General features: G+C 42.8%; 2 protein-coding genes across 7 annotated transcripts; one reads left to right on the top strand and one right to left on the bottom strand.

The window, feature by feature from the left end:
• Window positions 1-162: 162 nt before the first annotated feature.
• On the bottom strand, window positions 163-12,229 carry esrp1 (epithelial splicing regulatory protein 1). 4 transcript variants are annotated; one of them, XM_056381613.1, is made up of 16 exons: window positions 11,883-12,229; window positions 11,272-11,430; window positions 11,008-11,124; window positions 10,508-10,619; window positions 9,827-9,970; window positions 9,377-9,431; window positions 9,128-9,238; window positions 8,856-8,988; window positions 8,652-8,694; window positions 7,592-7,911; window positions 6,496-6,720; window positions 6,155-6,407; window positions 4,791-4,968; window positions 3,436-3,577; window positions 2,832-2,921; window positions 163-1,438 (listed from the first exon to the last, which is right to left on the bottom strand). In XM_056381613.1, the coding sequence occupies exons 1-16, from the start codon at window positions 12,012-12,014 to the stop codon at window positions 1,304-1,306; spliced, it is 2,349 nt and encodes a 782-aa protein (XP_056237588.1). In that variant the 5' UTR covers window positions 12,015-12,229; the 3' UTR covers window positions 163-1,303. The 4 variants fall into 4 exon arrangements, with proteins under 4 accessions (XP_056237588.1, XP_056237586.1, XP_056237585.1 ...); XM_056381612.1 differs by having other exon boundaries at window positions 1,307-1,438; window positions 2,799-2,921; XM_056381611.1 differs by lacking the exon at window positions 2,832-2,921 and having other exon boundaries at window positions 6,167-6,407.
• A 921-nt stretch (window positions 12,230-13,150) lies between these two features.
• On the top strand, window positions 13,151-26,696 carry virma (vir like m6A methyltransferase associated). 3 transcript variants are annotated; one of them, XM_056381310.1, is made up of 27 exons: window positions 13,151-13,245; window positions 13,692-13,804; window positions 14,754-14,840; window positions 15,996-16,044; window positions 16,129-16,291; window positions 16,441-16,560; window positions 16,737-16,988; window positions 17,548-18,278; window positions 18,638-18,775; window positions 18,858-19,084; window positions 19,205-19,732; window positions 19,851-20,005; window positions 20,087-20,169; window positions 20,493-20,586; window positions 20,771-21,159; window positions 21,267-21,422; window positions 21,517-21,752; window positions 21,839-22,088; window positions 22,187-22,404; window positions 22,538-22,670; window positions 22,849-22,992; window positions 23,162-23,316; window positions 23,547-23,643; window positions 24,529-24,695; window positions 24,821-25,170; window positions 26,027-26,173; window positions 26,281-26,696. In XM_056381310.1, exons 1-27 carry the CDS (start codon window positions 13,183-13,185, stop codon window positions 26,508-26,510), a joined length of 5,475 nt encoding a protein of 1,824 aa, XP_056237285.1. In that variant the 5' UTR covers window positions 13,151-13,182; the 3' UTR covers window positions 26,511-26,696. The 3 variants fall into 3 exon arrangements, with proteins under 3 accessions (XP_056237285.1, XP_056237286.1, XP_056237287.1); XM_056381311.1 differs by having other exon boundaries at window positions 22,867-22,992; XM_056381312.1 differs by having other exon boundaries at window positions 16,737-16,958.
• The last annotated feature ends 59 nt before the right edge of the window (window positions 26,697-26,755 follow it).

A 26,755-nucleotide genomic window follows, 5' to 3' on the forward strand; every position in this document is an offset into this window, starting at 1 on the left:
CCCAGTTTTGCCTCGAGCCACATTCTGTCATCACCAGCTCCACCTGTGTGTTTGTGCTGCTGCACTTCACAAACCCTCCCAAAGTACAGACAATGAGTGCGCTGCAAAGTGAATTAAGACACACTGAAGGCAAATAGTGAAATCAAACAGCTGGAGACGAGCAGACTTCACGTTGTGTTTATTGTTTTTTCAGCATTACCGCAGCAGGACGTCCTGAGCTGGAGTTTAAAGTCCTACTGTAGGACGTCGTACAGCAACATGGAGCCCAAACAGCAACTTTTCGGGCTACAAATGGCAATTAAATCCACAAGGTACATATCAAAACAAAATATTCTCCCTCATAGCTACTCTCCAAAAGATTTAGTTATGAGGGGAAATAACAAAGGGGTGAATCTCTGTTGGTCCTATATGACCAAAATATTAATAAAATCTGTCAGAAACACCTCTGGCTCCTGATATCCACTCGGTAAGGTGAGAGCTTGTGACACAAGTATTTCTGAAGAATGCAATCCTGTGGTTAGGTTTCTAGAACTGGGGCTGTCCTCTGCTCAGGTGTTACTCCAAAACAAAAGGCAAGACAACATTGGCATTACACAACAAAGAAACGGACCCATATAGGGTGCCTAAAGGACGAAAGGAGGGGGCTAATGAGGTGTGAGATGTCACATTTTTGTAAGTGAAGTCTGATGCAAGGACCGGACTACTTGACAACCTCACAGTGTAACATATTGTCATTCAGAGATACTGCTATTATATTCATTAATAGTCTTATTGATTAGCAGTGCATTGATATTTGGCATTATGTAAACATCTTAAAGTTTTACTACTAACTTCTTCATGCACTAAAGCTTCCAATACAATCACTATGTACTGTATCAAATGTATATAAACACAAAATATATTGCATAAACAGATTAAGTATTAAAACGTATCAACACAGCCATGCATAATACTCATTCTCATCTTTTTCACACTCACACACACTTTCACTCTTCACAGAAAAGCTTAAGGAAAGATTTAGCTCAGTTGCTACTAGGTCTTTCTTTTCTAGTTTGGCTAGCAAATATATCATAGTCGATAATAAAATCATAACATGTTAAAAAATCTCTATAAAGCTTTTAAAATACACACTGTGCAATATAAGACAAAACTGCTATTTTTGGCTAAGGCCACAATGATTTTGGTATAAAATACATTAATTTCTGTTCTTAAAGATATAAATAACACATCTAAAAGACTATTTTTAAAAACCTAACAATACATTACGAGTCACTGTCACATGACCTTTGTATAATGTGTGACCCTACAGCAGGGTCAGGTCCAGGTACTGTCCCGCCGGCTTGGTCATGAGAGCTGGGAGGGACATAAGAGGAGCATCACCTCCGCTGGACTGACCAATCAGACTGCTGCTCAGGAGAGACACAGACTCTGCGGGACTCTGGAGGGGGACAGGAGGGAGAGTTTTGGGGTAAGGAAGGGGGAGGAGGGCAGAGAGAGAGACAGAAGAGCATTATCCCAGAGTAAAAGCACAGAGTAAAACACAGAGCCCTTACACCAGCACCAGATGTTACCCATCACCTTCTTAACCGCTTGAGGGTCACACCTGTAATTATCCAATATTGTACTATTACACTACAACACCACCAACTGACCATTCAGTAAGCCACGCCCCTCTTAGTTACTGTTGCTATGCTTGTCAAGCTTTTCATTCTCACACACAGGCAGTTTACAACGATAACAGATGACAGCAGTAATAAAAAGCAGGCATCTCATTTATAGCTGACAACCCAACTGTTGCTAGCCGATTTTATCAGCTGTAGCTAGCTAGAATAAACTATTGACACTAAAAACTAAAGGAATAAGAGGAAATAAAAGTGATTTTGGCAAATGTAGTGCTAGGATAAACTTCTCAAAACTGTTTCTTAGAGCTTTACAAAGGCAAATGGACTTGCTTGAGGTTCTTGAAGAAATTTCACCTCTCGCATGAAAGGCTTCTTCAGTTCAGTTCTTCTAGAAACTAAAATAGAGCTGCTAAAATAATCAAAACTTTGCTAGCACCTTAGTTCCCACGCAGTGGATGTTCCAGTTCTGAATAAATATTGTATTTCTAACTATTATGTAACCTGTAACCTCACATAATAGTTTGTTCACTACATGTCCTTTTGAAAGTAACGCTTGATTAGTTTTAATAAATCCAGTTTATGTCAGAGTAGAAAAACAAATAGTTTAATATCTTCCTTACAGATTTTCCTCGTGTTTTTGTTTTTTAAAAAAGTGATTAAGAAAAACACCACCATCCAAACTCATGAGATATCAAGTAAAGCTCTTACTAGAGACACATTCTCACTGTTTTGGCATATAGAGAAATCCAAAGCTTGACAGGTCTGCCATGCCTAGTTCTAGTTGCTAAGCTGGGGCAGGGTTTAGTGAACGGTCAACTTTAAGCTATTGCTGTATCCCATAAAAGACTTCTTGAGATGACAGCAATAGTAGCCAGTATTTGATAAAGCAGACTTCCATAAAAGGATCCGACAGTCGGTCAGAGCAGCATCCCGTCAAAATGATTCAAAACAAAACCCAAGGATTGACTAAAATCCAAGAAAAATTCCTCTAACCACTCATCTCAGTCAGCCGTTGTTGCTACCGTGTGCAGTTAGTGGAAAATTTTCTGTTTTCACAAAAAATATCACTGTTGTGTCGAGACCTGTACCCCACGGGGACCAGTTAAGACCCAAGCCACAGCTACAATCACTGTCTAAACTAAAACCCCCTTCACTGAGCCCTCAGCCAATCCTTACCTGCCACCTGCCTCAGACACCTTAAATACACACCCATTCTTTGGGCTGCGTAAGCAATGTCCTGGTCGGGTCGTGAGCGTGCAGAGGCCCATGGGCGTGCACGAGAGCATCCTCTGGGGCGTACTGTGGTTCGAGGAACGGGGAGGAATGACAGAGACATGGGGCTGAGATACAAGCAACCACAGAAACTACCCTAAAGACCACATGGATCTGTAAAACCTGTCATGGAGGTGAAAGAGTTTGCTCATGAGAAGAAAAAAAATTCATTCCGACTTCATATTTAATTAATTTCTCTTAATTTGGTATAACTTTGGTATAAATCCACTTATTTGTCATACCCCTGGGATTCTTCAATGTCTTCCAAGTTTAAATAAGGTTTGAGTTCCTCCAATTCAAGTCTAAGCAAGCAACAGTGCATGAGTGACAGAACAGGGAGAGTAGACAGGATAAACTAGTTTGATAGCCTCTGGGCAAACACGGTGGATGCCTGACAACATACACCCACAATAGAAGGAGATTTGAATACAACACATGGATCTTACAGTGAATGTGCATGTGAACTCCGAGCGCACAGATCATTTGCATATATAAGGACTGGATTAATGAGTAATTGTGTTTGAAGAGAACTGTCTCTTACCTGGTATCCCTGCACTGCATTAATGAGGTCTTTGACTCCATTGCTGTTGTAGGTCAAACCTGGCATGCGCACCAACCCCCCTGGGGAGGAGAGGGAGGAGGGGGAGGGGAAGAAACCTACGGTGGTAGGTGAGCCAGGTGGACTGGAGGAAGAAAAGAGAGAAGGTATGGACAGACTGTTATCCTGAAAATATCTAAGAAGCAACAAAAACAATGTATTGTCAGCTGCATATTTCTGGGCAAACAAAGCACATAAGAATCACAGAAGTGGGAGTAACTTTGGGTGTTGTCTATGAATGGTCTGTTTTCTCAAGGACACAGGGCTGACAAGGGAGAAACAGAGGTCACTGATGTTTACCATGTTCTCTGATACCGCAGTGTTCAGTTATTAACTACCCTTGTTCCAGTCTTTCTCCTTGGCAAGATGCATTTAAATCAAAGGCGAACTGTTCCTCCTTTTCCACTTTGAACAAGAGTCTATTTTTGGTGAATCAAAGTGAATCAACAATACAAACAAAGGGATGCAGAAAAAAACCCACTAATCTACAATCTCTTGCCTAATATTAAACATTGCAGCCAAATGGATTAAATTTGCGGAAACACTTTTAGACATTCTTTGTGTTATTCTGCATTAAAAGTCTGGGAATATTTAACAAAAATGGCAAGTGATCAATGAAATTATATTTAGTTTTCAAAAGGAACAACAATCAACAATATATATTTCATTGGTTCTAGTAAATGTATCTTGAAATGTTTTAGTGCACTCATGTGCTTCAAGTTACCATAATAATACCCATGCAAACAGAAGGTTAAAAAAATCAAACATGTAAACAATATTGGTCTAGTTTCTTATTTGCTTACTCAGCACCACACAGCCTGCAAGTAAACACTGTGTTGCAGGCTCAGTTCAGGGCATGAAAATCTGTTGGCTCTTAAATTTATTTGTATTGGTTATGGAGTGGTTTTTTTTTATGTGGGAAAGTGTGAGCACCACGTACAATAAATTTGCAAACATCTCTAGAAAGACTTCTGACAAATTTGACACTTTTTTGGACAAATGAATGAATTATCGAATGATTATCAGGATTAATCACATCAGTATGCTACTCTAGTTTTTTATATCGCTATAATTTTTTGTCTATTTGTTGTCATGATATTATATGAAGAGATGATAACCCTGCGTATTGAAATACCACATAAACCTACAAATAATGTGAGGATTGGTAACAGTTTTGAAAGAAGTTGACTAGAATCAGAATTAAAGTCACTAGACTGACGAATCAGGTAATTAACATGAATGGCTGTATTTTAATGTAATGTGTCTGCCTCTGCTCATCTTCAATGATCACTGTCTACCTGGGATAGTAGGCTGTGTAGTTCATGTATAGCTGAGCTGTGCTGGGGTAGTAGGCGTGTCCTGGCGGCAGGGGGCGAGGGGCCAGTAACACCTGACCAATGGGAGGGTAGAGGGCAGCAGCCTCTGTGGGCAAGACAGGCTGTGCAGGAGTGAAGGAGTAGGATGGAGGGGATAAACCTGGAGAGAGGAAAACAGAGGGAGAGACACAAGACTTAAAATTTGGACAAACAGCAACAGAAGTAGACAGAGTCACAATGGTCTGGACATTGTTTGCTTTAGAACAAGATGCTCATGCAAACTCGCAAACAATGACCTCCGTTATCGTTACTCAGCATCTGACACATGTATGTATGTGTTAAAGAGTGAAAGTGACTTTGTGCAGGATACGTTGAACTGGACTGTGAATATGTTCTGCAGTGGCTGTTGATATATTCTGCAGAAAAACAAGTTTTATGAAGTAATACCCAATTTATAATATATTCTACATGCCATTTTAGGCCTGTCATTAGTTTTTGGTCACTTTCCCCCTCCCCAGAATATCTTTCAGGCCACAGGCTCAGTTTGTTGTTATGAGGAACAGGGAATTCCTGTCCAACATGTATTTCTGCTCAAGAATCATACTACCTCACTACTACCCACACACGTCTCGCCTTGAATCCCTGTGCTGTATCCTTTTCACTCGTGTGTACATCTGCTTTCAAAAACATTGTTTTTATAGTGAAGGACTACAGACACGGAGAACAAGGCACATCTACGCACCAGCATTCAGCCCACTCTGCCCACCTTTCCCACAGCTTCTGATTGGACAAGCACAGGAGACGCACACACCTGAGGTGCGTCAAGTCTATTGAGGCTAAATCCCACAACCACCACTACCAATCTGATAAGACTGGAGAGTCGTAAGCGATTTTGCCTTATTGTAGGCTAGATGATACTGAAGCTGTCTTGCTTACACTTTTCCAACCCTTTCAGATCTTTATGAATTACTTAAGCAGTGGTAAGGGAGTAAAATTAAGAATGAGTAACAAACATGCTGCTGAAAAGATGTACTACAAGATTCAATCAGAATGTGTGAACACAGGTGAAAATTGAAAGTGTAGAATAAACTGTTACCCCGTGAGGTTTCTCAGTGCATGCAGATGGGTAATTTAATCACACTAAATTACAAAGAGGTACCACACTCTCACAAACGCACACACAAACACGCACTCTCACACACATAGTTTTGAATCCTCCTAGTTAGACCAGATGTCCTCATCCTCCCACAGTACTAGATTGGAGAAAACCCAGCAACACTGCCCCCACGGCAGGAGCCCACCTACCCTGCAGTCCCGAAGCACCCCGAGCTCCCAGCAGCACTTACGTCTGGACTTACATGGCGGCGGGCTGAGCCCTGTCCCACTCCTGCTCCGGGTGTGTGTGTGTGTATGTGTGTGTGAGAGCGAGCCTCCCATCAGCACCAGGCCCATCTCCTCGGCGCTGCATGGGAACACCTCCACATAGCGGCTATTCGCACCACGCTGGCTGGACATCACGTGCTTGTGGAGCCGCTGTGAGGCCTGAAGCGCCCGCTCTGCTGAGGTCATCTGGATGAAGCAGTCACCTGACGGACGACCCTGGAAACAAGCACAGTCAAAAATGACTGAAAAATGTCAGACAGCATGGTTTATTGTATGGGTGTGTCAGTGCGGTTATTGCATGTACCTGCTGGTTGAGGACCATGTGCACACCATGTGGTCTGATGTCGTGTGTAAACTCGCCCAGGAAGGTGAGGATATCCTCTATAGTCGCTGTGTAAGGCAGCCCCCTCAGCCTCAGGCAGTCCCTTAAACCACCAGGAGGGGGAAGGAGTGACACCGCGGGTAGCACTGACACCAAGGGGGCAGGGGCCACGGGGATCAGAGGGGCTGATGAGTACCGGTTCAACACCTAAAACAAACAGTTACAAATTATGCAACTGCCTATAGCAAAGACTGTTAAGCAGAAAAATGCTGTTTTTGTGAATTCTCTACAGACTGTTTGAGGGAGTCATTTCTCCGCTTGCTCAGATAAAATTTAGGAAAAACTCAATCATACACTTAAGCACTATGACTTGACAGACATCCTGTGTACAACAAAGACGTGTCCACATTGTGTTTGAATGTGTTGCAGTATCAGACCGGAGCGGGCTTGTTGCCAGCAGGACACCAGCATGTTTGCATTTCTGGAGAGGGCCAATAAAACTACCAAGTCTGACATACATAAAAGCATGACGAAAGGCCTCAGCATAGATATGTACGTGGGTGTATGCTTATCAGTCCGCAAAGATAAGAAAATTAGTCCACATGTGGTCAGCTCACGAGTGAGGTGGTGGAGTGGAGGAAGACAAGAAATACTGAAAGAACAATAAAACTACAGAAAACTACACAAGAAAGAAAGACAGACAGGAAGAGTATTTAAAGTAACTGTGTGTACCTATCTATTTAAAAAAAATACACACAGTCCCTTGTTATGCAGGTCCCCACCCTTAAGCTCTACTCCAATTATTCCCTCAATTAACTGTGGAGAAAAGAAGCACACCCACACATTGTCACTCTCCGCTGTGAGCACACAAACACAGAGTTCCTAAAAACCTTCTATTTGTCCTTAGAAAACAAACAAGATAAAAAAGTATCAGAACAACAAACGTTAATCCAAGATGATGAGACAAATACAGAAAACATTTTATAAATCAAAAATAAATACAAAAATGAATCCACTGTGCAAAAGTACACAATGTACAAAGAAGCACACCCACATCCAGGCGGACACCTTGACATACCTGTTGGACTTCTGCTGCTGTACTCTTAAATAGCTCAATATATCTTCTCCCCAGGATTTCCTTGTGTTTCCTCAGAGCACACTGGGCGTGTTCCTCACAGGCAAATAAAACAAAGGCATCGCCCGTAGGGCGCCCGTCCGGGTAGTGAACAAATAGGATGCCATCCTTCCCTCCACTGACTGGACACGTCTCTTTAAGACCATCTCCAGGGGAGAAGAAGGCGAGCACCTGCTCAGGTGTGGCGGAGAAAGGAAGACCTCGCATCCTCACTATGATCTGATCCTCACGGGATAGGAACATCGCCACCTCATTTGAGGTACCTGGCACACACACACACACACACACACACACACACACACACACACACACACACACACACACACACACACACACACACACACACACACACACAAAGACAGAGACACACCTATTTTAACCACAAGTAAACAAACAGAAATGATCACACTGTAGATTTCAAAAGCATCAAGTATTTCTTCCGTGAGTGTTTTCCATGGCTGTGACCTTCTTATTCTATTATTGATGATGGGGATGAATTTTTTTAATATGAAAGTCGAATAACTCAACTAAAAATCGAACCAGGTTAGTATTACAGTACATTCAAAAAATAGCAATAGCAATCTGTGCATTCTTCATCCTGAGAAAGAAACAAATAGTCATAGCGAAGTTTGGTCATAGTAGCTAACTTCAACTGAAAGCTGTCCTGCTCCCTTAGAGATAACTGGACTCCTCATCTCCTAATGGATGTACGACGTGCACTCAAAATATTCCTTCTGGAGCAGCAATAATTCTGATCTTCATAAATCTAAATGTATAAATGAAAATAGATAAATACAAACTCCTACATGCAACAAAAATTCTGGGTAATTATATTGGGTGAGTGAGTTTTCATTCATGTTTCTTTAGTCAGGTGACCTGAATCTGGTTCCAGGAATCTCACCTTCAAACCAGATCATTTTAACCAACTTTTACTACACACACACAAACAGGTTACTGCTGGTAAGGAAGGCTTGATTATTTGTACATAGTTTTATTGCCTCACCTCCAGCTATCTTCAAGAAGTCCTCTCCTGTTGCTTTGTAAACCTGCCATTAGAAAGAAAGGATTTAATGATGAATGATTATCATTATTAGTGGAATGTCATCAGGTGTATGAAGGGAAAATATATAATCAAATATAAAATAAATCTAGGTAGATTGGCTGAATCACTTCATTTGTAACGGCTAGCCGGGTTCAGACAGGTTACCTCTATGTATCTGTTGCCCATGTGGTGTTTGTGCCTCTGCAGCGCCAGGTCTCTGTGTTCTTCACTAACAAAACGAACAAGAGCTTCTCCGTTCCTCCTCCCCTGAGCGTTAAGACACAGTGCGGCCCCTCCTCTATACAACACAACATACAGAGCATTATAGCACTCTGATATGTCAGCAGCAGGCCTCAGAGTATTATTAGTATGAATGATGCTAATGAATGAAAATCAATATGAAAACCTGTGTATATGAGCATGCCATAACAACGTACTTGGCGATGTTGAGTCCTCTGAAGAATCGAGCAATATCCTGGTCAGAAGACTGCCATGGCAACCCTCTGGCTCTGATCACCGTGTTGTCGCACACTTTCTCCATCTTACTGCTACACACACACACACACACACACACACACATACACAGACACACACACACATTAGCTCGGCAGGAGTCAAAGTGGGGTTGATTTCAGAGGCAGAGAACAAAAAGAATATTTATCTTGTCTTGAGCAAACTCTACTCACCAAGTTCCAGACTCAAACTTCTCATTAACTCTCTCAGAGTTAGAAAACGTGTGACCTGTGATCGGAGAGCAACAGAGTTTGGTTCCCAAAATTAGATAACTGACATTTGAAATCAAATCACAGTTGATAGCACATAAATAAAACAAATTATGTAACTTAGTAATCTACATGACAACTGTCTAAAGTCTTGGGCTAAAATGGAAACTATATTTTGGATTTATAAACGGAGAGTTTCCTTTTACAGTTATCATTCCAATTGATTGATTTATTGTTTGTTCCGCAACAGGTGAGTTTTTGCTTAAAAAATGACAAAAACAACAAATACATTTTCAAAATAGAAAGGCATAGCATTCTGATCTAAACACACAATAGGTCTATTATTCAAACAAACTAACTCATTCCCAATGTTTCACTCTTGGTCTCATAGTGTAAAATATGTATGGTACTCACAGAATGGCTCAGAAAGCAACGCAAGGACAATGCTGGTCATTATCTGGACCTGCTGTACTGCTATTTCTGCAGGCAATATGGCTGATGGATCAGGAGATGCTGAGGGATCCCACATGGGGGGCACATCAACAGGTATACTAAGAGCTGAGGAGGAGGGAGTCAAGGAACACAAACAGGGAAAAGCCAAAAAGATAAAAACAGGCAAACTCTAAACTCAAACTCAAACAAGAGGAAAAAAGGGATTATTGTGTAGATGGGTGTCTGACAGGTAAAATGAAAAGGTTCCTGTGTGAAAGAGAAATAACAAGGAAAAGAAACTGAAGAAGAGCTCAAAAAAGAAACTATAGCAAACACACAGAGCGAGATGTTAGTTTTCCTGTTCCAGAGGGTGTGTGGGATTTGCTCTGTTGGTTAAACACACACTCTTTCACTGAGCACTTGGTAAGGTGCAGCCATTGTTTTCCTATTTGCATTTCAAAACCTCTAGTCTTGCAGCCAACACCCCGTGGCTTATAAAACTTCTAATAAAAGTGTGTTCTGTGTTTTTGAGTGTGATATGTGACACACAAGATCAGGTAAAACACACAGAACAGTAACCAAAACAAAAAATGTCAAAAACATTAAATACAATACATACATAATAAAGTCACAAGCATACCGAATGTAAACATTGAAGGATACACTCTGACATGTTGTATACATTCAAAGTTTTGAGGTCAGATGTGGGGAAGTTCTTCTTGAACTCTTTCCGAAGGTCAAAGAAAGAGTAGAAACTGTCTGGCACCAGGATGTTCTGCAGAGGGAAGAGATTAAATGAAAGGATGTGAACGTGTGGCCCATCAACAGCTGCCATTTTATTGCTCTCATATTGCTGTTTGTTCAAGCCAGTAGAGTAGCCTGTGTAACACTTCACATGGAAGTAAGACATGTGGGAGAATTTCATCAGCTTCACTGTGTGGCTATGTTTTATGTGTACAGGTACGGTATGTGCACGGGCATGTGACATAAGACAGGTTTGCAGCACTGGCTCTCAACTCTCTCCGTAACATTAAATTGAACCAGGAGCAAAGTGCTGACACAACACATCCCTTCGCTGCTGTGTGAGCGCTCAAGGCTCCTGCAGCAGTTAGTGAATATCCACCCTGGCTGCGAGGCATTCACCCACCCAGCTGCTCACTCACCTTGCTCGCGGCCTCAGGGTGAATCACTTGGCGGATGTGGAGCTGCCCGTCTGTACACAAACACACTGACGTGCCTGCGCCCGCACTGTTCACGTCGTTTGTCAGTTGTAAATGAAACTGAAAAGGTAGACGTCAAACATTTAGAAAAAAGAAATTAAAACATTCATAATCTCGTCCCAGCATCTCAACCAGCTGTGTGTTAATAATTACTGTGTATGAAACAGCTAAAAAACTTATTTCAGTTGACTTCAGAGAGATTATTACCAGGTTTAACGCCTCCTCAAGACTTGCAGCTGTAGAGGAACAATCTGCTCCGGATCCATTAGGCTCTTCAACGCTTTCTTCCACCACATCCTCCTCCTCTTTTTCCTCTGTCAAGTCTGAGAGGTCAGGCTTAATAAGGAGCTCATGCACCCTGCCCAACTAGTCCACAGAAAAAAAAAACACGTCAGTCTTGAAAGAGGCCTATACAGAAACTCCCAGGGTGTAGGACATATAGTTTAATTGCGCTGTGACATATAATAGTGCTAAATGGCCGTAAAATAGATGTTTATTACATAGATAGTATAACACGGAAGAGCAACAAAAGCATGGGAGCTGTTTACATTACATATCATTTGACCTAATGTGATACTTGATGACTCAATTTGTGGATGTTTTCAGAACAATTGTGTATAAAGAGGAAAGTCACCTTGCTCACCATTTTATTTACGATTTAATAAAGATTAACATTATCATTTATGGCTGTCGTTTGCACTTGCGTCTATTCCGCTTGGAGTTCAGTTTACCTGCTCACTCCTTTATTTACCACTACATGTCCTTTATTAGAGTAACGATACTTAAGTATAACAAGTGGTGTAGTAATAAGTTATTACCGTTTTGTTCTTTACATCCACCAGCTGCCAAACCAACTGCACGAGCTCCTTCTCGTCAGATCCCAGCAGCTCTCCGCTCGCGCCAGATGTGGCGGTGAAAACCACCACCAGGTAGTCTACCTGTGCCGTCATCTGAGCACAAACACCGCCAAACAAAAACAATATAATACTACACAAAACTTAAGCACAGTAAGTTAAGATACGCCGGAGACAGGACACACGCGGGAGAAGAGAGGTATAAACACCTTTACTTTGACACCTGAACGCAAAGGTGAGATCCGTAAGTCCAGGTTTCGTCGCGTGTGAAGTATTACGCTAAACCTCCCGCAGTCACCATTTCGAAGTAATGGCTGAACGTCCCCCGCTTTTGTAGTGCATCTACCTGTGTGACCACGTGACTCTCTACCTGCCCCCTCCCTCCTTCAGGTGGTTTACACATTAGGACGTGGCAGAGCATGGAGAACAGAAAAATATGCACTTTTCTTTGTGTAATACATTTCATGTGTTTCTCTGGGTAATGATTTTCTGGCATGAGGTATAGAGGGTAAAATGGTTACCTGTCACCTAATTTAAATTGAATAATCAGCGCACAAAACATCAAAACGTTTATCCAAATTTCTCTTTTTTGTGTTAAATACTTTTAGAAATTAAAATAAATAATTTTGTTTGAAAGGTTAGAGTATATTAAAACAAGGACAATAGACAATGAAATAACAAATTTACATTTTGTCTTGAAATACAGAAAAACTCAAAAATCCATGCAGAAATATTGCAAGAATAAAGTTGTGGCCATGTTTTGTCATTTAAAAAAAGGATAACCCAAAAGCATAAAATTATGCACTAAATAACTAAAACAAACAAACGAACAAACAAACAAAAAACAAAACAAACAAACAAACAAATAAACAAACCCATAATCATTACAATTAGGCTATATAGTCCCAGAAGAATCAACCAACTATCTTAAATATATAACATACATAATAGGCCTACATATAAAATTATACAGCTAAAAAAATATTTATGTTATTATCATTAGTCTTATTATTTAGCCTGTAATATAACTTGTAATACAATATTATAAAGAAAAAACGTATCTTTTTGCTTTTGAATAATATTATTAACTAATACTTTGGTTGTGTTTATGTATATGTTTGTTCATGTATATCGGTTTGTTCATGTTTATATGTTTTTGTTTGTTTATGTTTACGTCAGACCTCTCTCGCTGTATCTGAACTTGCTCCGGAAGTGTTCACCGTCCCGGAAGTTTACTCCTGGCCCGACCCACAGCAAGAGAGCGATGGCGGGGGACATTTCAACGGAGCTTCTTTTTCTAGATACGTTTAAACATCAGAGTGCAGAGGTAATATATCTGACGCCTCAACATGTTGTTGTATATTTACTCCAGATCTACCTGCTTTCAAAACTTACCTCTTGTTTATTCAGGAGTTTTCGGCAGTGATGCTCAACTTCTAGGCTAACGGTGGTAATCTGGCTAACAGTAGCACTAGTGTGTCATGTTGTTTTGATAACGTTGCAGTTCACAGTTTTTATTGAACCACACACAACTGCATACTTGAGTGCACCAAATACACACCCTAAACGATATTTTACAAAGTCATTTAATCATTTACCTACGTAGCTGTTTTCTTTTGCATCCTTGTGCAGTTTGTTTGCTAGTTAGCCAGGTGGCTAATGCTAATTTTATACTCTCGACCTGTCCATGTTTACCTCAGAGAGGGCAGCAAAGTGACTGCTCTGGTCAGTTTAGTGTAAATGTTTGTACTAATTATGATAATTGCACTTCAGTTAACCAACGTGGATGTGGTGCGGTTTCCTTACGGGGTGCTGATCACAGAGGTGCGGGTCATTCCTCCAGGGATAAAAGCTCACAGCAACTTACCTGACAACAGAGCATTTGGGTAAGTGCAAAAATGCACTCACTCACAGACACTCAGCTCACATCTATTGGGCACACTTATCTCAAACTTATGCAGTCTAATATAACAGTTCTGCACTAAATCTTATTATAGCTGCCATTATAACTTTTTAGAGAGGTGTTGATTCAACTTTATGGTCCTTTTGCAACAGATGAAATATAATATGCCATACAGAGAGGTGTTTATAATAATTTTTCCATCCACTTTATATTAACAAGGGTTATTTAGATGTAGGCTAATGACCAGCATGGGGAAGAGCCTAAAACTTTTGCTCTGTACTGTAGATGCGGATAAGGATGCACCAGTCCAATATGCTGGATCAGTATCAGTGTTTAACTTTCCAGTTCATAATAAATTCAATCTCTTTGTCATTATCATGATGAGGTTTAGTGTTTCCACTGACTGTTACATTTATTCTTAGTTTTCAGCAACATGGCATTCCCTGGCCTCATGTGTATGACTACAATGTCTGCTGTGCAGATTTTAAATTTGGGGAAATGAGAGCACTGGTATTGGTGCTGAGACCAAGTATCAGAACTGTATTGGTTCATCCCTAGTGGCAGGAAATATTTAACCTCAGTGTTAATGATATGTGACCTCTGGAAATGTTTGTTTGCTACGGATACCTGAGATATATAAGATATATATATATATAGATAGATAAACTATATCTACTACAGCATAAACAGTAGGGAAAATCTGTTTTTTGTTGACACTGTCCTAAAGCATTGAAGTCATCAGTCAGTGGTGGTGTTGTAATAGATTGCATCATATCAAGAGGTATTTCTGATATTCGGGTTCCCGCTCATGTATGTAATTTGGGAAGATAAGAAAATAGAAACATCTCTCATACCTAGTGAAGGCTTTTATATAAAAAAGGGTACTGAGCCCTAACTGTCTCATTACTGTACCTGTGTTTCTGTGCTCCCAGGGAGACGTCCCCTCACGCCTTCCAGCTGGAGCTGTTCTTCAATAATGTCACTAAAACCAACAGCCCCACCTTCCACAGACTGGGCAGGTCAGAATGATGTTCACTTTTTGTTTTGTTTATCTTTTCCTATGAGCCTCTCCTCATTCTCCATCTCTGTATATCCTGGTCAGATCTTAAAAATGCTGAAGTCTGTCTCACCTGTAGAACCAGTCACAGTTTTGCAGGCCCTGTTCTCAGAGGCCAGACTGCACCCACCCATATTCATGTCTCTTTGTTTCTATCCTGGCTAACTGGTCTCTCCAGAAACCCAACCCCACCCACACAGTAGGTGAAAGCGACACAAAAACTTGGAGGTCGCAATGAAATAGGTGAATAGTGGAATGTCTGAGTCAAGCATATTTAATCTAACCTCATAATAACAGAGGTGTGCACAGTAGCATCAGAGCGTAATGACACACCCAAGTTATTATCTCTGCTGAGAAAGATGGGAGGAGATTTTTTTTAACTTGTCTGATTGCTATTAAAATATCTTCCAAATGTTATAAACAGATGTGAATGAAATGTTTTTTTGACAAATATTTCTTAGCCCAAGATTGGTCAAGTGGGTGTTGTGATCTGGATAATCCAGATTATAATGATAATACTGTTTTGTTTTGTTTTGAAACAAGATGAGTTTTGCTGCTTTTTTTGTGACAGAAAATACAATAGTAGTGGTGTGTTTGAAGGCATGTTACAAATATTGTTGGCCAAATTTGAAACCAGGATATTACACTTACATGGAGTGTGATTAAGACCAGTGTTTCCCAACCATAAAACAATGATGTGTACTTTGAGTCCTTTGCAATACAACACCAGGTTGAGACCAATTCAACCAAGGACTGAATCTTCCTTCTCAGATCATTTTATGTGACTAATTTACAAAGGTCTGAAGAGGTAACGTTGATCGGTAAAACCAAAAAAAGCCAAAATAAAAACAACAACATTTCTGCACAGAGGGTTTCTTTTCTGCAAATGATGAGGTAGTGCTTTTTAGACATAATTACACAACGGTTATTTGCTTATATGCTGGTTAGAAAGTGCTTTATATTGGACTTAACGGAGGACTCCTAAAATATGCAGTTATTTTAAAAATAAAATCTAAAAGAGTAATGATAAACATATGCAATCTGGAGAGTGGTTCAACAGTTCAGTTTATAGTTGCACTGATATTTTAATCTTCCCTTTCCTGATTTCTTCCCTCAGTCTGGAGTATGACGAGAACAAGTCCATTGTATTCAGACCCAGTGGAAAGGTAAATGGTCGTCCACAAACAAAGTCAGTTCAGTGTTTTTTTCCCCTTTGATTTGTGAATAACTGAATGTTTTTTTGCGTGCAGGTGAACACAGACGGTCTGGTGCTGCGTGGCTGGTACACCAGTCTGACTGTTGCAGTGTATGGTACGGCAGAGCGCTCACATGGACATGACCAGGACTCGCCCCCTCCTCCGCCACCCCCACCCCCTCAACAGCCAAGCGGGCCCAAGAGGATCATTAAACAAGGTGGGCATCATTAAGCTGAAACTAACCCAACGCTCTCGCCTTCACACCCACCTCCTGAAACTGAAACCATCCATTGAATAATTAATCTCCCCTTTTTGCCAGATTTGCTTGTCACATAAATCTATTGTACTGTTTTTTTTTTTTTTAAGAGTGGGAAAAAGACGACCAATACAATGGCAGCCCACCCAGACCAGCACCTAGAGGACCTCGTACTCCACCTGGACCTCCACCTCCGGACGACGATGATGAGGAGCAGGTCCAAGTGACAGGTCAGAGCTGCACATCTGTGTGCTATCACAACATGCAACACCAATATGATCTCTAAACTGATCCCTAAGTAGGCCTTTATTTTTGTAGATAAATACATAGTTTACATATTTATGTGTGCCTTGTGCGACGTTGGTTAAACTGTGTCGTTCTCCGGTCTGTGCTGTGACATTTACAGTGGGCGTGGTCAAAGACGAGCCGTGTGAGGGTCGTGACGACTACCTGGAGGCCGTGTCACCTGAGAGATCCCTGCCTGCTGATGAGACGTACTCGGATGCTGAACAAGAGGAAGAAGGTGATGAGGAAGAGGAGGAGCAGGAGGAGGAGGAGGAGGAGGATGCCCGGACAGAGGGGAGCGCTCCTGAGGAGGAGGAGGAAGAAGAGGAGGAAGAAGATGAGGGTGAGGACGAGGAAGAGGAGATGGAGGAAGGTAGGGGAGTTCTTACGTGAGAGTAGGATAGGCTACATTTTCAAATGGACTCTCGGCCCTGAACCCCTTGGTACTGCAAACACATCAGACTTCCCAGGGGGCCACGGGAGAAGGGTCCATTTGGGACTAAGTGACAGTTGGAGAGAGTGTGTGCTCTGGCATGCTGCTTCCATCCACAACCGCTGGATTCTCCAAACTCTCAGCTAGCCCGCCCTGCCCTACTCTGAAGGCTTATGATCAAGTTTCATAAGTCTGTCATGTGCAGGCGTACCTCACACATCTTCACAGCCATGGCTGAGCTTGTGCTGTAGTCTCATCCTGCATGTCCAACTAACCCTGCATGTGTGAAGTGATGCTGTGCCCTGTGTGAGTAGGTTTGTCAGAGTATGCGTTTATGAGCAAGAAAGGGAATATGTAGAAGTCATTGGCCTCCTCATTCTCATCCTTTCTCATGCATATTTTTATGACCTAGATATTGTTTGAAGCATTTTTAGAATTTCTATGCAGTAAATTAACTTTTTCAAATTTGCCCTCTCTCCTGTCTCTGCCATCCTACCAGGTGATGACGGCTATGAGCAGATTTCCAGCGATGAAGATGACCTGGATAATGGTAGCTTCAAGTTGCCCACCTTTGACATGGACTACACTCCTGAGGACCTGGCATCTGTCCCGCCCGTCCAGTATGACCCCTTTGAGCGAGAACTCAGACCCCTGCTCTACTTCACCCCTCCCTACAAGACTCGTTTTGATACCCAGTTTGAGAAGGCCAGTGTGGAGGAGCCCAGGGATGCTGGTGGTACAAAAGGACCAGCAGTTGGAGAGGAGGCTGAGGCTGTTGCCCAGCTGAAAGAGTTACTAGTTAGCACAGGTGACGAGAGAGATGCACGCTGGGTCACTGCTCTGGAAGAGGCACCTGGACTACTGGCCAAAGGGTTGGCTTATTTAATTAAACAGGGAGAGGGTGAGGTGGAGGATCCTGTTGGAGTTTTAGTCAAGTGGGCTCTTCAAGCTCTGAGTATGGAGATCGCTCTCACACAGCCCATTGCTCTTAACCTCAGACAATTGAAAGCTGGTGCCAAGCTAGCATCGCACCTGGCAGAGTGCCCACAGGGCCTCATAGCGCTGTTGCGTGAGGGGGCCCTGGGTGTGCTATTGGAGCTGCTCCATGCGGACCACGTCTCTTCCACACTGAAGCTCAGTATCCTGAGAGCTCTGGATGCTCTGACTAGCGCTCCTGATGGGGTGGAGGCTTTCCTACATGCAAAAGATTCGGAGAAGAGCGGTTATCAGGTTAGCAGCACAAGTACACAAACAGAACAGTATACAAACTTCTACACTTGCTTTTTCTCCCGGAGCTAGAGAACAAATGTGCAATGAAAATGATTTTCACTTCCACTTCAAAATGAAAAATATAATTGCAAATGAGAAAGTGTCTACAGTTTCTACAAAGAGTGAGAGCCAGCACATATTGAACTGATCCTGTTATTGAACAAGAAGCTAATCCACCTCACAGACTCAGGACTCACTGTCCATCCTTCACATTTGCAGAAAACAATCAGGAAACACTTAGTAGTTGAACAAACAATATTATTTATTTTAAGTATTTTTTCCTAATTAAGAGAAGTCACCGAGCTTTATGTCTTTTCCAGCATCTAGTCCAGCTTTTCCTGCGTGAAGAAACGGTGAGGGTCATAACCGCTGGCAACGCCATACTACAGAAAAGTCACATGTACGAGGTCCTGCTCGACCTACAGCGTACAGCAGCAGCATGGAGTGAACCACCGCAGGTACTTACACACTCACACAGGTCTGTGTCTGCCACATCAATGATTAAGTATTTTTTGTGCTGATCACAACTATCATCCACAGGAGGAGATGGAGGATGCTGACAGTCCCATGGAGGAGGAACCATCGCTAAACTCACCCCCTGTGAGCGAAGCAGAGCTTGATAGGTTGGCAGGGGTTTTGGAAGAGTTGCATCACCTGCTAGAGACGGCCCCTCACTGCATGGTGCAGCCACCTGGGAAAGCCTTCCCAACTTCTGCCAGAATAACAGGACCACAGGAGAGAGATGATCCATATCCAACACTGTATAGGTACATGTTCATGACAGACATGATCTCAAACCCCACGTAATGTAGAAACTCAGAAAGAGAGTTGAATGTAGTTGTGACTTATCCATTGGAATTATAATATTGCACTTTCTCCTTTCTCAGGTATATGCATGCATGCCATTTCCTGGAGAGCACGACAGTGGTGTTGTCGGCCGCTGCAGCGGCCGGGCACTTAAGTGTCACCCAGGCAGTCAGAGAGCTCCTGCGCTTCCTGTCGCTCACTCAGCCAGGTCTGCTCTTCCTTCTCGCCCAGCCCACTTCCACCAACCTGCTGCTGCGTCTTCTGGCATCGATGGCAGACGCCGAGGGTGAGGAGAGCACGTTGACCGGAGGAGAGGGAGCTCTCACAGGGCCAGGGTTCGGTGAAGAGGGCTTTGGCGTGTGGCTAATGCAGGCGCTGCATGCTCTGCAGGGTGTGTCAGAGCTCATGAGCCATGTGGCCACAGGAGGAGACGGGGGAGTTGGGCTGGAGGAAGGTGACAACGCAGAGGTACTGGGCATGCTCCATGCACTCTACCTGATGACCTTCACTCAGACTGGCCGCAGTGCTGTGGCCCACATTTGCAGTTTGGACAACAACCTTTCCTGTCTGGTCACCCTGCTCCAGCACCACAGCAAAGATGGACAGGGGTAGGGCTGTTGTCTTCTCCTTCTATTGTTCCTCTTTCTGCATCACTTGGTTACATATCAGGCAACCTTGCATTAATGTCTGAGTATGTTTTCACTTTTTTGTCTTCTTCTCCTTCAGTGAGGCGAAGGCTCGCAAAGCAGTGACATATAATTATGCCTGTATGCTGGTTTTACTGGTCGTGCAGAGCTCTAACGATCTGCGGATGATGGAACAATTTGCTGCTCCACTACTCTCCTTAGCCAAGGCTGATGACACCAATGCTAAGTTACAGGGTAACTATTACCAATGTAGCACTCACATATCAGGTCATGTAAGAAAGTTTTGGCACGAATGTTTGTGCTTTTGTTCTTCAGAGCTCAGTAAATGGCTGGAGCCTCTGGAGAAACTTCGCTTTGAGATTGGCAGCATTCCCACCCTCATAGACTACATTAAACAGGTACAGATATCTCACGTAATGTTTTTTATTCAACTGATTTTTAAAGAACTTATTCAGTATTATTATCAGAGGAAAACAGTACAATGTTTTCACTGCTTATAACCAGACCAGCTGACTAGGTGGCTCATGGCTCTGAAAACCACACAAGAATACAAACTTTCTAAACAGCAAAACTGTTACAAAAGCCTGCGTCCTGCAGTGCGTCACTGACAAGTCTGAACTGCTCAGTCATATACCTGCTGTGTAGCATATTTGAGTCAAAGCTATATGCAAATGAAGAGTGCTGTATGCCTTTTTCAATGTGTGTTTTCACTTGAATTCAGAATGTGGAAAATGTTTTGACCGCTGAGGGAACTGGACTGGTCACTGCGCTCAGGGTCCTCTGCCACATTGCCTCCCCCCCTCCTGCTGTAGAAGGTAAAGACACAAAAGATGATTTTTTTTAAGTGTTCGTTAAACTAAAAAACTAACTGCTGGAGCTCCATTGTCTTTTCTTTCTTTAAAGGTTCATTTTAGATTAGCAATATTAGGCTAAAGAGTATTCTCTACATAGCCATGAATTGAATGCAAAAAAATATCACTATTTTCTTCCTTTCTGTAGGTCAGCAGAGGGATCTTAAGTGGAGTCTTGCAGGAGTCCAGCTGTTCTCAGGAGAGGGTCTGGACACGTGTGTGCGTGTCCTGCAGAAGCTCTGCAGCGTGTTGCTGCAGCCATGGCGCGTACACGGACACATGGGGCCCACGCCACAGCGCTGCATGATCCTCAGCATATGTATCAGCACACTCAGGTTGTTGCGCACCATGCTGACAGAGCTGCTCCGTGGGGGAGCTTTCCAGTTCAGGGACACTCGTGTGGCCAGTGTGTTGGTGACGCTCCACATGATAGTTTGCTCCATCCCTGCTACTGGGCGTCTGGACGGGGAGGAGACCAGAGTGCAGGCACTTATTGTTGATGTGCTGCTCACCTTCACGCAGGGTGTCAATGAAGAGGTGTGTGAGTGAGGCAGGACGAAGGCGTCTTTGTTAAGCCAATAAATATGATACAGAAAGTGTCACTGGTAGTCATTTTTCTGAGACGATGTGTGTGTTTCCTGCAGGTGACCCATACAGAAGAGACTCTGGCCAGTAACACCTGGTCTCTGATGCTAAAGGAGGTGCTGGGCTCACTGCTCAAAGCTCCTGAAGGTCTGTTCTCTGGCCTGACGCTGCTGTCTGAGCTCCTGCCTCTGCCACTGCCAATGCAGAGCACTCAGGTACCTTAACTCACTAGCTATGTTGTCCTTTGTTTCACCTAAAGATTCCAGTCACGGTAAACATGTTTATGTTGACATACTGCTCTCTCCATAGGTGATATCAGTCCAAGATGTGGCTGTAGCCTTAAACACGAGGAAGCTGTGGAGCATGCACATACGGGCGCAGTGGAAAGTGTTTTCTGAGGCGTTGAGGTGTGTGTGTGCTACCAGCTGCCCTCCTCTCTTAGCCATGCTGAGGAGAGTGTGTGTTCAGCTGGCAGACCTGTCTTCACCCACTGCAACACTCATCATGAAAACCCTGGTGGAGCTGCTGCTGGAGGAGCTGCAGCCGTGAGTGAAAGACACACACGCACTTAGTTATTTGTGTTTGTGCTGTAAATTGTATTTTAACTCTAAGTAATGTGTGCTGACTGCAGGGTGGAGGGTAAAAGTGTGTGCTGGGGCCAGGCCCTGCGTCTGCTGTCTTTGATGGATGCCCTGGTGTCACAGAGAGCTTGTAAGAGCGCAGCGTTACACCTGCTCTCCGGGTCAGTATCGGGAGATGAACAACTGGCTGAGCTGTTCCCCTTGCTTCTGTCCCTGTTGGTTCCTCCAACTGACCACTCCTTACAACAGCAGCAATGCAGCGAACTAGTGGGGACAATATTACAGTCACTGTGTGACCAGGTAAGAAATGAAGTGCACAGAAAGGCAAACAGCACATTTAAACATTTCTGTACACGAAGAGGGATTGAGCCTAAAATGTAAATCTGTGTCATCCTCAGGACATTTCTCTGGTGGTATCTCCACCTGGTGAAAGCTGTGTGTCAGAGGCTGAGCAGCTGGCTAATGCACTTCCAGGGCGAGAAATGATGTCATCAGTGTGCAATGCGTTGTTGGAGGTTTTGGGGAATGCAGAGAGCAGTGTGCCGCTCCTGCTCACCTGTATCAGGACATTGACATTCCTCACAGAGCACGACTATGGACTCTACCACCTCAAAGTGTAAATGACAATGTTCTTTCCTTTTTGTTTCTTGGCATTACCACTGTCTCCCTTTTATGATTCGTTTTCTACCAGGCATAGTGTCCTTATCTTAGTCAAACATGACGTTGATTACACTTTATCTTTGTTTCAGTGCTCTGAAGAAACATGGTGCAGGTCTGTGCTCACTGTTAAAGAGGCTGGTGTTTTCATTTAACAAGGACTCAGCAGATCTGCTCTCAGCTCTGCTTGACTTCCTCAGACAGATCCTCAACACAGAAACAATGGTAAGTACTTGGTTTTATGGCTGGTTCATGTTTTACATTGAAGTAAAAAACATAAAACCAAGAGTGAAACTGTAGAAAGCTTACACCTGACTTTTCAGAGACTTGTTTTTCCGCAGACTTGTTTCCTGTATCTTTTGGAGAGTGTTTTATTGTTAGATCTGTCTGTGTTCTAATTCAGTGTGTTGATGAGGGTCAGGGGTCTGGCGAGGAGTCTTCCTTTTCTCCTCCTCCACGGTTGCTGTCGGGCTCTGAGATGAAAGCTCTGCTGCAGTGGGAGGAGTCTGAGACACATCCGCTCCCCACTTTAGAGAAACAGATTACGGTACAAATGATGCGCACATAGCGTATATTTTTTTTTTTTTGGTTTGGTTTTTCTGCCTTGACATTCAACTTACTGTGTGTGTGTGTGTGTGTGTGTGTGTGTGTGTGTGTGTGTGTGTGTGTGTGTGTGTGTGTGTGTGTGTGTGTGTTGTGTGTGTGTGTGTGTGTAGAAACTATGTAAAGAAGATGAGTCCCTGGAGACCATGTTGGAAAATGTGATTGTTCTGAGGCAGACACTGGAGAACTCCACAGACACGCCTCCAGCAGCTGATACTGAGCCCACTCTGCCAGCGCCTGAGACACTTGGGGCCCAGTTTAATCACAGGTATGGATAACACGGAGCAAGGTTTTTTTTTTGTCTCCAATTTTTTTTTCCTGCTTTTTCTGTATCCTTTTTGTCATCCACACTACTGAAGCAGTTACGATCCGAGTCAAGGAAAATATTCATTTAAAATGAAAGAATGATCTAATCAGATATTCATAACAAAATGGTGTAAACCATGACTTTTGCTGTGAGATAAACTAATTATTACCTGTGTGCATTGTTATCTGTAGGACAGTGTTCATTCTGTCAGAAGCTCTTGATGAGCAGCTGAAGGCTCTGTGGTTCTCTCCCTTCCAAACTGATGACATAGAAACAGACCTTGACATGGTAAGTGCGTGGGTATATGTACATACTGTACATTTATAATCTCTGGGAAATGCATTAGGGCTACACGATTATGGCAAAAGGTATTATCCTGATTATTTTGTATGTTTTATCCCTGTTATTTAACTTGTTTTATTACCATTTGAGGGAACTATTATTTTTTGCTCCTTTGCACATTATTTTTTCTTAGTCAGTGCAGTATTTGTCAAAATAATAGCAGCCTTAATAATAATAATTACTTTATATACAGACAACACAAAGCTACAAACAACATGGTTAGACAATATTACAACACGAAGAACTATAATTTAGGCAGTAAAATGAGACATTTACAATAAAATAAAATACCCCAAATAAAAGATGAAAACAATAAAATCAGCAGTAGCAAAAAAAAGGTGAATGTCTTTTCTACTACTACTGAATGTCATTCTTAGAAATTCAAATAATGCATAATTGCTAAATCACAAGGCAACTGGTTCAAATCAAACCATGTCCAAATGTGAGACACCAATCTGCTTTAAATTAAAATGTTTTATGATCAGACCTGACCAGACTCCTTAGATTCATAGCTTAGTTTATAACTATTTCTCCATTTTTACAAACAGTTTATATAAAGTTTCATTCTTTCTCTGCGAAGATAGCTGGCGCTTTAAAGGCTATCAAGCCTGTGTAGCAAAAGAGTATGATAAATCATATTGGGCTTAAAGAGGAATAAGAAACATCGCAAACATTTCACTGTTGATCTCTTACACAGCTGTTAATTTTGGAAAATAAAATAGTTACGGACTATGACGAAGCATCTACAGTTGTGAAGCTCTGCGTCTTATCTGTGTGTGGCTCTATAGTTTGCAAACGGTCACAACTCTTCTCTCTCTCTCTGTCTGACAGATGAAGGTGGATCTGGTGGGTCTGGCTCAGGAGTGTTGTCCAGAACTGGACCTGAAGGCAGAGCTGGAGCGCTCCTTCCTGTCTGAGCCCTCCTCTCCTGGTCACACCAAGGCTCCAAAAGGCTTCAGACTGGGCAAACACAAGCATGAAACGTTCATTACATCAAGGTGCAGTTTCAGTGTTTGGCTGGTTTTAACGTTGTGGGGTATTTGTTCATATCTGTACTGTAATCTTTTCACAGAATCTTGTTTCAGTAAACTTACCGAATGTCATCTCATGCATCTCCCTGCAGCGGTAAATCAGACTACGTTGAGCCTGCAAAAAGAGCCCACATCATGGCTGCTCCGCGGGGCCGTGGGGGTCGAGGAGGATTTGGACAAAATGTCTCCCGTCCCCATGATATCTTCCGCCAGCGCAAACAGAACACTTCCCGTCCCCCCAGCATGCACGTGGATGACTTTGTGGCGGCAGAGTTTAAAGACATTACGACCCCGCTTGGGCTTTTGCCCCCTAAACGACCACCCAAGAGTTCCCCCAAACCCCCCACCAGAGGACTGTTCACTGGCAACAGAGGCAGAGCCACCTTCCATAGCCAGACTCGCTTTTTTACTCCTCCACAACCGAAAGGCGTTCTGCTGTCTGGTGGGTACACACAGCAGACACACATATTCAGTCACAAACACACTTCCTGCAACCATCATTTATAAAACCATTGTCTTGTGTTATAAGACCTGTGTTTATGATCGTGTAAGTTTGTGTAGTTTAAGTATTTATAGGCTCATACATGAGACATCCTGTAATGTAATATCATTCTATTTAAGTGTATTGTTGATGGACACTATGTTTTCACAATGACACAGTTGTGTAATTGCTCAGGTAACTGCACAGTCAACCTAATTAGTTCTCTTTACCAACTATTTGTGTCATTAATACACATAATGAAATTAGTTTAAAAGTGAACTTGATCGATTTCTCAATTTGCAACCTGATCAATGTCTGTCGCCACATGCATAACATTTCACTAATGCTGTGTTCATACGTATGCTGAATAATATTTATACACTGTATACATGAAAATGTATTCATGACCCTGGAAACAGCAGTTTGACACAAAAATCTAAAGTGAAGGTCCCCTTACTGGCTTTTTGCAGAGCTTTCAACCACCTGTCAGGGGCAGATGAGCTTAATGAGTCGATTAAAGTTGCTCAGTTGTCATCCCTCCCCTATGTTGTATATACAACCACCTTTTCGTTCCATACTTCGGTCACGTGATGACATTACTTCATGAAAATTGAGCAGATTTCACTCGCTGATATAGATGAAGAGATGTGGTCGAAAGATCTGGAAAAAGGTAGTAAGGGAACCTCAGGTTTAATGTTTAACTATTGGTATAGTGTAGAGTAGATAGTAGTAGTTTGGATTTTTTTAAACACAGTGCAGGTCAAAATCACATCTTGGCCACTGGAGGGTGACAAATGTTTTCCTTTTGGTTCGGTAGGTAACTACACACGAAGAGAAGGAGGCAGAGGTTCATCATGGAGCGGCCAGGTTCCAGCTGTCACTCATAGAGGGACCTACAGTGAACCTCGCGGTGGCCAGAGCAACTTCACACGAGGACCGCTGCCTTCTAGACAACCGCCAGCAAGTATGATATACACGCACACACGCACACATACATTTGTCATGAGTTTGCAGTATGAATTTCTGAACATGTAGTTAAAAAATATGGTGCTTTTGTGTCCTCTCTCCCAGGTGCGTATCGCCTGGCTCCTCGGGACCGAGCTCCACGGGGCAGAGGAGGCACCGGGCTGTCGTGGCTTAGCGGAGGAGGAGGTGGCGGCAGTGCTGGAGGAGGAGGCGGAGGTGGTGGGGGAGGTGGAGGAGGAGGAGGTGGGGGGAGAGGATCTCAGGGGAGCAAGTTCAGTGGCGGGGGAGGGAGTGGAGGTGGGAGGGGCAGACATGTTCGCTCCTTCACCAGGTAAATTCACCTGGGCCATGACTGAAGCCTTTAATGGCGACAAATGGACCAATCAGGATGTTATATACACTGACTCCATGGCAATGCGGCGAGATGAATTTGTCACAATGACGTACAGACTCTGTGTTGATGTTTTTTTTTTTTTGTTATCTCGAGTTGTGATCAGAGAATAAAGGTGTTCGTAATTGAGTTTTTACTTGTGTTTTTAAGCAGCACCTAATGTGCTGACACAGACATTAAACAGGGTTA

Source organism: Seriola aureovittata, chromosome 7, assembly GCF_021018895.1.
Source record: "Seriola aureovittata isolate HTS-2021-v1 ecotype China chromosome 7, ASM2101889v1, whole genome shotgun sequence".
NCBI lineage: Eukaryota > Metazoa > Chordata > Actinopteri > Carangiformes > Carangidae > Seriola > Seriola aureovittata.

Excerpts from the sequence above, each read along its gene's own strand:
- esrp1 (XM_056381613.1), bottom strand. The coding sequence starts at position 12,014 with ATGACGGCACAGGTAGACTACCTGGTGGTGGTTTTCACCGCCACATCT. Across the intron at positions 11,431-11,882 it reads TGGATGTAAAGAACAAAACG|TTGGGCAGGGTGCATGAGCT; the intron begins GTAATAACTTAT and ends TCTGTGGACTAG. Across the intron at positions 9,971-10,507 it reads TGTATACAACATGTCAGAGT|CTCTTAGTATACCTGTTGAT; the intron begins GTATCCTTCAAT and ends CCTCCTCCTCAG.
- virma (XM_056381310.1), top strand. The coding sequence starts at position 13,183 with ATGGCGGGGGACATTTCAACGGAGCTTCTTTTTCTAGATACGTTTAAA. Across the intron at positions 19,085-19,204 it reads CCATATCCAACACTGTATAG|GTATATGCATGCATGCCATT; the intron begins GTACATGTTCAT and ends CTCCTTTCTCAG. Across the intron at positions 25,171-26,026 it reads GAAAGGCGTTCTGCTGTCTG|GTAACTACACACGAAGAGAA; the intron begins GTGGGTACACAC and ends TTGGTTCGGTAG.